The sequence below is a fragment of the Artemia franciscana genome, chromosome 13 (assembly GCF_032884065.1).
Source record: "Artemia franciscana chromosome 13, ASM3288406v1, whole genome shotgun sequence".
Taxonomy (NCBI): Eukaryota; Metazoa; Arthropoda; class Branchiopoda; order Anostraca; family Artemiidae; genus Artemia; species Artemia franciscana.
This window is the reverse complement of record NC_088875.1, coordinates 349,487-360,583: the sequence shown is the minus strand read 5'-3', so window position 1 is coordinate 360,583 and position 11,097 is coordinate 349,487. Positions and strand designations below refer to the sequence as shown.

Genomic DNA, 11,097 nt, shown 5'->3' with positions numbered 1-11,097 from the left:
CAATCATTAATGATTTTACATGATTTTACAAGACTACTTTTTTAAAAGTCGAAAACTTGCAGCATTTGAATAACAACTCCTATTCGGGATAATTACTTTGACAGTAACCCTGGTGGGGCGAGAAGGTGCTACAGTAGCAAGAATGAATTGTAGTATCTGGTTCAATAGCATAAAAAACAGCGAAAAGTCTATAATTGGGTCTGCTAGGCTATTTAACAACTCTTGTTTTTCCAGAGACCTTGAAAAATTAAGATATAGCTGTAATGATATTGGTGTGCCTTCTTGCTGTTGTAAAAACTCAAAGGTAATTATAAAAAGGGTATTTTAAAACCAGAGCAGCCAAAGAAATTAATAGGGTAAATATATCACTGTCCTTGTTATTGACTTACCAGTAAAGTTAACATAGCCTACCACTTGATGCCTTTTCTTATGCTCTTTAGGAATTTAAGGTAAAATTCTAGTCCATTGACTTCCTGCTATCTTGGAAAGCTGTTGGGCTAGAGAATTGAAACTTTCAGGGATGTGTCTACAGGCTAAAGTATATCCCAGGAAGTTATTTTTAGATCCCTAACTATACCCCTTCCCCCTCCTCTATATAACGCAGTTTTTCTGTGCATTAAAGCTGATATTTTGGTCAAATTTGATCCTATATTACTATTTAAAGTGTAAATCCTTGCTTACCTTAGAAAAAATTCAACTTTTCACTGTTTTTTAAGCTACTATATTCCATAATAGGAAGATGTATAATTGTGTGCATCCCTTCTCCAAATTGTTGGCATTTAACCAATATAAATAGTATAAATAGTAATAATCTTGTAAGACATGAAAATTGAGGTATCTTTATCTTGCAAATAGGTGGTCAACAAATCCAGAAAAGATCCAGAAAAGAAGTTTTACAAAGGAAAGTAAAGAACCATATTAAACTTAAGACAAGCTTCAACACATTTCCGTAATATTTAAAGCTCAATATTTTGTGAGAAACCAGGAAAGGAAAATATATAATTAATGAAAAAAATTGAATAGTTGAGAAAATGAGAATTTTGTCAACCAGTAGCAAAATATGAAGACAAAAATCAAGCAAATATTTTGACAAGGACCTCTGAATACTGGAAGTGTTTTCAAACAAAATGAAGTGATGAGGGTTATTGTGCACATGTTGGGCCAAGGCAGGATCAAAATTCTTGGGTCTTTGGTACAAACTATGACTTCATAATATTTGTGTTTCAACAATCCCTCCTCCCAATTGTTGGTGTTTTACCAATATAGAAGACTTAGAAATGTTACACACCCCTTAAAATTTGAAAACTGGTATTTTTCACATTTCTAAATCTCTTTCATAGGGTGGTATCCAGGAAATTTCCAAGGAGGAAGGGGTATTAAAGATTTTTTTGAGGAATCTTTATATAACAAAAACTATGAAATGCATGAAAGAATTGTTTATATTTGTTTTGTTACGTTTTTATGAGTTGGAGAAAGGTTTGGGATGGGGGGTACATACCCTTTAGCCCTCCTGGATATGGCTTGTTTTTTCCTAGCCTATTTGGATTTAAAAGGAAAAGATTGTATTAATTTTCTCACAACCTCCCACATATTTACATTCTCATTAAAACAAACAGTCTTCTCAATATTTGAACTCCACATTAATTACTCTTTTAAATACCAGATGAAACATGGAAAGGTAATTACAAGTGACATAACAATTCCCCCGGAAGCTGGAACAGTTTTCCGGGATCTGAAAGAAGCTTTTGATGAAGTTATAAGGTAATTTAGCATTCTTATTTTTAATATATTTGTGGAAAATTTATAATGATGGAAATATCATTAACGACTGCTTACAAATCTGTAAGTTGTTCATAAGTCTTCTTTGTGTTTGTTGAGTTGAGAGATCTCATCTAAGACAGTGTCAAATAACACAATTTAGGAGGTGTAAAATGCATTTTGAAAATATAGCGGGGGGGGGGGAGAATTGGTTGTTGTTTTTCAAAGAAAACACAAATAAAGGCGTTTTCAATGAAAATATATAGAAAATCTAGAGGGTGAGTATGGGGTGGTTCCCTTGTCCCTCCCATAATTGACACCACTGGTCTTAGATTTCTGTTTTGCCTCTCTTCAGGTTTTTAAGAATCATTATTGAGTGTGATCAACAGAACAAGAGAATTTGTGATTGCTATATGTCACTTGGTTAATATCAAGCGCCATAAAAACAGATTATTCAAGTGAAAACAAAGAAGTAACATTAAATTTTTCGAAAATTTCTCACAAATATATTAAAAATAAGAATGCTAAATTACCTTATAACTTCATCAAAAGCTTCTTTCAGATCGCAGAAAACTGTTCCGGCTTCCGGGGGAATTGTTATGTCACTTGTAATTACCTTTCCATGTGTCATCCAGTTACCCTTCCAAAAGAGTAATTAATGTGGAGTTCAAATATTGAGAAGACTGTTTGTTTTAATGAGAATGTAAATATGTGGGAGGTTGTGAGAAAATTAATACAATCTTTTCCTTTTAAATCCAAATAGGCTAGGAAAAAACAAGCCATATCCAGGAGGGCTAAAGGGTATGTACCCCCCATCCAAAACCTTTCTCCAACTCATAAAAACGTAACAAAACAAATATAAACAATTCTTTCATGCGTTTCATAGTTTTTGTTATATAAAGATTCCTCAAAAAAATCTTTAATACCCCTTCCTCCTTGGAAATTTCCTGGATACCACCCTATGAAAGAGATTTAGAAATGTGAGAAATACCAGTTTTCAAATTTTAAACACCAACAATTGGGAGAAGGGATTGTTGAAACAAATATTACGAAGTCATAGTTTGCACCAAAGGCCCAAGAATTTTGATTCTGCCTTGGCCCAACACATGCACAATAACCCTCACCACTTCATTTTGTTTGAAAACACTTCCATTATTCAGAGGTCCTTGTTGAAATATTTGCTTGATTTTTGTCTTCATATTTTGCTACTGGCTGACAGAATTCTCATTTTCTCAACTATTTGATTTTTTTCATTAATTATTTATTTTCCTTTCCTGGTTTCTCACAAAACATTGAGCTTTAAATATTATAGGAATGTGTTGAAGCTTGTCTTAAGTTTAATATGATCCTTTACTTTCCTTTGTAAAACTTCTTTTCTGGATAGTTGTGTTGTAATTAATGTTTATTAAGGGCTTATTTTTGTTTTATTTTGATAATTTTAAATCTATATTTATAAAACTATGGTATTAATTAAATAAAAAAAACAATTGTTTTTAACTGAAAGTAAGGAGCAACATTAAAACTTAAAATGAACAGAAATTACTCTGTATATGAAAGGGCCTTTTCCTCCTCAACACCCTGCTCTTTATGCTAAAGTTTTTTACTGTTTTAAAAAGTAAAGTTAACAGAAAGTGTCAAACTTTAGTGTAAAAAGCAGGGCATTGAGGAGGAAAAACCCCTTTCATATACAGAGTAATTTCTGTATAAGCATCTATATTAAGCATCTCAGACATAAGATCTTTCTATATATCAAATTTCATTAAGATCCAACCACCCATTTGGAAGATAAAGATACCTCGATTTTCATGTCTTCCAAGATTTACGGTTTCCCCATCTAACTCCCCTCAATGTCACTGGATCTGGTTGGGATTTAAAATAAGAGCTCTGAAGCACAAGATCCTTCTAAATATCAAACTTCATTAAGATCTGATCACCCATTTGTAAGTTACAAATACATCTTTCTAATTTTTTCAAATTAACCCCCCCCCCCAACTCCCCCAAAGAGAGCATATCTGTCACGGTTATGTCAATCATGTATTTAGGACTTGTGCTTATTTTTCCCACTAAATTTCTGTTTCGCCTCTCTCCAGGTTTCTAAGATTCATTATTGGGCCTTCTTGAAGAAATTGACTTTCTCAATGCTGTTATGATTTACAAAATAATTATTATTGACACACATATAACATAAACCTTACCCAATTGTAGCAACAAATCCTAATTTTGAGTGAGAAGCCCCTTAGAAGTTCAAAGTCTTATCTGTATTACCCCTGTGAAAAGCCATTTAAAGATAAGACGTTTCAGACAGGGGGTGCATTTAAATGCCTACATTCCATTTTGAACTATACCATAAAATGTGATAATTGTTTTTCAATGCCGGTGAACTAATTATGGAATATAGTAGCTTAAAAAACAGTGAAAAGTTGAATTTTTCTAATGTAAGCAAGGATTTACACTTTTAATAGTAATATAGGATTAAATTTGACCAAAATATAAGCTGTAATGCACAAAAAACTGCGTTATATAGAGGAGGGGGGAAGGGGTATAGTTAGGGATCTCAAAATAAGTTCCCGGGGTATACTTTAGCCTGTAGACACATCCCTGAAAGTTTCAATTCTCTAGCCCAACAACTTTCCAAGATAGCAAGAAGTCAATGGACTAGAATTTTACTGGAATTTAATAATCACTGCTATTGCAAATTCAAATTTAAGAAATTCTTGATCTAAGCTAATCAAACCTAACCTAACTATAAATAATTTTGGCACTGAGAAAATGTAGTAATGACCTATTTTGTCAGAAATGACTGACAAAACAGGGTTGAGAAAATGTAGTATTTTTTGGTCAGAAACAACCAATAATTCATACTTTAATTAAAAATTGGCCATTTTTAAGAGCTCAAAAAATGCTTAAATTTTTAATTTGCAATAGGCCTAGAAGCAATTATTTTATTTGTAAAGAGCAAAAAAAAGGCATTGAGTAGTATGTTCACTTTATTGGTAAGTCAATAATATGAACAGTGATATATTTGCCATGAATAGTAACTATTCCAGATTAGGGGCTCCTCCAAAGGAGACATATTAATGAAAAGAAAGCAGCCTAGTAGGTATCAATAGATTCTATAGGCTATGCTATGCTGTTTTCAAGTATCATACTCAACTCTTTGGTAGTAGTGTAAAGGTAACAATAATTTGATATTTTTTGTAAGAAAACATTTTTCTACTCCAGAAGTCTTAATTTCAAGACTTTTGGTTTGAAAAGGTTTCAGTATGTAGGAAAAACATCTACAAATCTTAACTGTTTGACCACAAGTTTAAAGTTTTATCAGAAAAGAGTACAAAAATTTAATTTTCATAAATTGGAGTGTTTTCGCCTACAAATTCAACAAAACAAAGAACTTACCTGTTTTCAATGTATGTTGGAACCCAATTTAACATGTGTTAAAATACATGTGGGCATTTACTGGCCTATGCCTAATCTTTTTACTTATTTCTTCGTTTCTCTTCAACTTTTTTTTAAGTGTGTAAATATATAAAACACTATTCAGATAGTGGAAGCAAACAACTGAAAAAAATGCCTCAAGTACAGGGATGAAATTAGATTATCATATAGAGTGTAATTGTGTGATTTAGTTCTCTGTAATATAATGTGTGATATGGGTCTCTCTATAAATGCTAGGCTATCTGGAATGGCCTACTTCTTCTCAGCTTTAATGGTCCAGCAAACATTTCTTTGTTGTTCACAGTGAAAGCATTATCAACATTTGGCCATTTAAAAGTTAATCTACAATTTTAACCCACTTTAAAGAATTTTAGTTTTGTCTGTCCCTTATCTAGAAAGACCAGAATTCTTGGAATATACATGTCCTAATTTAGATTATTAGAAGTTTATGACACCAAGGAGTTTACCATGTTTTACTAGCATTTTGGGTAGGATAGGGTCTAAGGAAATGGGAGTGGATTTCAAGAATTTTTAGAAGTTTATTGTCATTATATTTGACTTATTGGAATTTACTTTCATATCTAAATTCCTAGCTTTGTCCAAAGCATGGGTAGGATTTTGATGAGATCATTTTTGATAGTTCTATGACATGCTTTAAGGATCAGCAGGTCATCTACATATTGACACCTTTGAGGGAATCTTACCAATTTCATTAATCAATGCTACATATGAGAATTTTCCTAACAAGATTCTTTGAGGAATTTGATGCTAATTATGGAGGGGTTCAGAGAGAATATTTTGTATTTTACAGCTCAGGATCTATTTAAAAGAAAACATCTATAAAATTTACTAAGAGAGTGTCTACTTCAAATTTAATAAGTGATAAATAATTAGGGTGTTGTGATCAACCAAGTTAAATGCTTAAAAATTTGAATACAGTATAAGGCTAAGCTGCAGTTCCTTGGATATTAGAACAATCTAGCATCAAATCAGTAAAACTATGATAAAAAAAACTTTTTTTTAAATTTTTTCAGGTGAAATATTATTACAAATAATAATCATCAAAATCTCTTGTTTTTGAGAAAGTACCCATAAATTTGACTGCTATGTTTTTGTCAGAGGACCCTCTAATTTTGAGACCATTGGTTTCTCATCTGTTTTACATGTTCAGTGATGTTTGACAGAGTCATCTTTATTCCAACAGGGTCTGTTGCTGTCTGTTGAAAATACAAAAACTTCCATCATATACAGAATTATACATAATAATTTATTACATAATTACACATAATAATTTATATACATAATTATACATAATAATTATACATCATAATACAGAATTTTCTTTTGGACTAGCAGTAAAACCAAGGTTACTTGGCCTCCTGCCTTTTTTTTATGGCACTTGGTATCTATCAAGTGACATAGCAATCACGAATTCTGTTGGTTGGTCTGTTGGTCTTTTGGTCCTGGTTTTACTAATTTAGGCACTTCCAGGTAAGCTAGGACGATGAAATTTGGCAGGCGTGTCAGGAACCAGAACAGATTAAATTACAAATAGTCCTTTCCCCCCATTCGACCATCTGGGGGAGGGGAGGGGGGACAGTTAAATCAGAAAAATTAGAAAAAAATGAGGTATTCTTAACTTACGAACGGGTGACCGGATCTTAATTCAATTTAATATTTAGAAGGATATAGTGTCTCAGAGCTCTTATTTTAAATCCCGACCGGATCGGGCGACATTGGGGGGAGTTAAGGGGAGGGGGGCTAAAATCATGGAAAATGCTTAGAGTAGAGGTATTAGGATGACACTTGGTGGGAAAAATAAGCAGAAGTCCTAGATACGTGATTGACATAACCGGAACGGATCCGCTTTATTTGAGGGAATGGGGGGGGGGTTAATTCTGAAAAATTAGAAAAACATGAGGTATTTATCTTACAAAGGAGAGATCAGAGCTTAATGATATTTGATATTTAGAAGGATCTTGTGCTTTAGAGCTCTCATTTTAAATCCTGACCAGATTCGGTGACATTGGGAGGAGCTGGAGGGGGAAACCGGAATTCTTTGAAAACATGAAAATTGAGGTATCTTTATCTTATAAATGGGTGATGGATCTTAATAAAACTTGATATATAAAAAGATCTTATGTCTTAGATGCTCCATCTTCATTTCGAATCCGATCCGGGGACATAGGGGGTTGGAGGGGGGAAACAGAAATATTGGAAACTAGAAGTCTTGGGAAACGCTTAGAGTGGAGAGATCGGGATGAAACTTCATGGGAAGAATAAGCACAAGTTATAGATACGTGATTGACATAATTGGAACGGATCTGTTCTCTTTTGGGAAGCTGGGGGGGTGTTAATTTGGAAAAATAAGAAAAATTGAGGGATTTTTAACTTAAGAATGCATGACTGGATCTTAATGAAATTTAGTATTTAGAAGGAATTCATGTTTCAGAGCTCCTATTTGAAATTTCGACCATATCTGTTGACATTGGGGGGAGTTGGAGGGGGAAACCGGAAATCTTGGAAAACGCTTAGAGTGGGGAAATCAGGATGAAACTTGGTGGGTAGAATAATCAAATGTCATAGATACGTGATTGACGTAACCGTACTGGACTCACTTTCTTTGGGGGAATTTGGGGGTGCGGCTCAGTGGTTTGACGAGTTTGGTGCTTCTGGACGTGCTAGGACGATGAAAATTGGTAGGTGTGTCAGGGAGCTGCACAAATTGACTTGATAAAGTCTTTTTCCCCGATTTGATCATTTGGGGGGCTGAAGGGGAGGAAAAATTAGAAAAAATGAGGTTTTTATAACTTACGAGTGAGTGATCAGATCTTAATGAATATTGATGTTTAGAAGGACCTTGTGACTCAGAGCTTTTATTTTAAATCTCGACAGGCATTAAGCATCTGATTTTCCTTTTAAATCAATCTCTTAATTCTTAGAATTTTGCTAGAGCTCGTACCATATGAGCGCTTGGCTCTTCTGGCCTTGTCACAAGTGCCATATGAGCTCTTAGCTCTTGTTTTTATTTTTTGGTTAAATAAAGTCTTCAAATAAGTATGATGGTGCAAAGCAGCAACATTTTCGAATCTAGCATTAAAAATTGTTTCTTTCTCTTTCAATTTTGATTCTTCATACCCACATACATTTGTTAAAGGGCTTTTGAGAATAAGAGAAAGAGGTATAGTTCTAAATAAGCTTTGTATAATCTTGCAATTCTATGGGCTTATGTATTAGTAAAAAGCGAGCTGTTTCCAGTATTTTGGAAAGAACCAACAGTAGTTCCCAATAAGTTTTTTCTCAGTAGAGCCAATGGAATTGTCTTGGCTAACCAACATATTCAAAAATATCAAGTTTTATAAAGCTATGCGTGACAAGTGGTTTTATAAGCAGCCAATTGGTTTTGGTTAACTTTGTGCAGATGGAGCAGTCAATTTCGTCATCTTTGCCCAATAAAAGTCTTTTATGACATAGTAATGGACCAACAAAATATTAAGTTTTTATAGGCTTTGTGCAGATGAAACAGTAGATTTCGTAGTCCTTCGCCCAATGGAAGTCTTTAATGACATTAGATTGGACCAAAAAGTGCCAAGTTTTGTAGGGCTTGGCTAAATAAGTTGTTTTCTAGTAGGGCAATTGGTTTCTGTCGACTTTCCGCAGATGAAGCTGTAAATTTTGTTGTTCTTTGCTGATGGAAGTCTTTTATGACGTTACATTGGGCCAACATAATACCAAGTCGATTATTCATTTTTTAGGAGGCCACTAGGTATCTATCAACTTTGTGCACATGAAGTCGTAAGTTTCGGCGGGCTTTGCCCAACAAAACCGTTCCAGAAGCTTCACTTTATGCTAAAAAATAGTGCCTTTTATCAGGCTCTGCACAACAAAGGTCCTTTCTGAGGACCTTTAGGGGGAGGGAGGAGCTCCCCCTAAAGGTCCCCCTGGTGATTTATTGATTTACAATCAGCAACAAAAGGAAAGGGTTTCTATTTTTTAGAGTTATAAACTTTTGGTTCAAGAATAAAATTAAATAAGATTATCAGGAAAAAAATTGATTTGCTCATATCTATAGCAATTTTGGTAGTAAAGTACAGTCAGTCATGTTATTTGTGCATATAGATGCTGAGCAAAATCTTGGTTAACAAAAATTAGCACGCCTAGCATCCAGACTTGAATCCTGTCCTAGTCAAGTGGTCAGTGCTCCAGACTTGAAATCCTGAGGGCAGGGGTTCAAGTCTGGTGTCATTGGTTGTTTGGTTTGGAACAGGGGTCAATGGTGTGACTGTAAGCTCAGCCAGAGTCAACCAGCTCCAAATGGGTACATGGAGAAATCTGGGGAGGGGGGACGCAGGAAGCATTGGACAATTTTCCCCCAACCACGCATTGTACCCCTGGCCAAAGGCGTTGAATCAGGAGATCAGTACCTGTGCAGCAAGTTTTTTTTTTCAGGCTTAGCATAAGTCATAAGGTAGTTATAGTGCTTTATTATTTAGTTTCATATACAATAATATTTCCCTAACTGTGGATGCATCATTTTTTTTACTGTCTCATGTTGCAAATTTTTGCATATAAGCTCCTTTGTAGCATGATACAAGGCACCAAGACCCAAGGTCCCGCGAATACAAATTGCAAAAATAATGGAATGGCTTAATAAAAATACAATTTTTTCAGACAATAACAACTATTAATGATTAGGCCTTGAGTCCTTAAAAGACTTGTTGTCCCTTCATACTTAACTGCTGCTAGATACATATTGATATTTATTTATTATTACGAATAGCGGTAAGCAACCATGCTTGTCGCAAAAATACAAAAACACAAAATCATAATACTAATCTAAAGTAAATTGGCAACAACAAACTAAACAGCAAAAACTTCTAAATAACACGAAACTACACAACAAAAGCGTCTAAATAAAAAGGCGTATTTACTAATGCACTCTTAAAAATTCGAACACTCTCTGCCTCGACAACCTCCAAAGGCAAACCATTCCATGGTCCGGCAATTCTGCTAACGAAAGATAGTTGACCAGGTTTTTTCCGTGGTTTTGGGGGATATCTCGGTAAACCTGATTAAATTGGGATACTGATTTCTTTATTGATTGGTGCAAAAGAATGTTTTCCTCTAAGATTTACAGTTTTTAAGACACAGTCAAAAATCCTGGCTTAACTCCTGAATTTAATGAGGATTTACAACTTAAGGTTTTCCTTTGGGTCTCCAGATTCTAGATCCGAAAAGAGTCTTTCTTAAGAATTACATGTGTGATTACTTTTTTAAGTCTTAATCTGAAAATATTGTAGAGTAAGATAGTAAGAAGGTTTTGTCTAACTCTGTCTATTTGGCTATAAGATGAGATATTGCAATATATACTATCTATTTTCCGACTCTGATTGAAATTTAATGTTTTAATATACATTGATTTCCGATGATAGTACATGATAATGGGCGCATAGTCCTCCCCCGTACCAAACAACTTTAAAGCAAAGAGAAAATATTTAAAGAAAATCAAATACTCATTTAAAGGACATGACGGTTACTATGGTTAGTATAGTTATGAGAGGCTACTATGCCTTGTTTTGATGGAGAGGTAGTTGTTGGTGTCAGGTTGTAAAGTTTGAACATGGTTAAGATGAATTGTGAATATGATTTATGAATGGTAAAAATTGATTGCTGGATTTGTTGGATTATCTGGAACCTTGAGCCACCTTAAGGAATTAATTTTTGAAGACCAAAATTGAGGATGTATGGCAGTCATTACATTAAAAGCTGTCTTTAAATAGTTTTCTTGCCCTCACGACCCAATGTCCTCATTTTTAGTCTTACAAATTCCAATCTTTCTTGTAGCAGAGAAAGCAATTGTTTTCTTTTTAGTGCATTTCAAGATAAAATGTATTTACAAAACTA

At 34.1% G+C, this 11,097-nt stretch overlaps 1 protein-coding gene across 1 annotated transcript in view; it reads left to right on the top strand.

Moving 5' to 3' along the window:
- Positions 1–29: 29 nt before the first annotated feature.
- LOC136034353 (all trans-polyprenyl-diphosphate synthase PDSS1-like) overlaps positions 30–11,097 on the top strand; it is a 51,275-nt gene continuing 40,207 nt past the window's right edge. Inside the window, exon 1 of the mRNA XM_065715485.1 lies at positions 30–304. Coding sequence (XP_065571557.1) covers positions 143–304 — 162 coding nt within the window. The 5' untranslated portion in view covers positions 30–142. The remainder of the gene's footprint in view (positions 305–11,097) is intronic.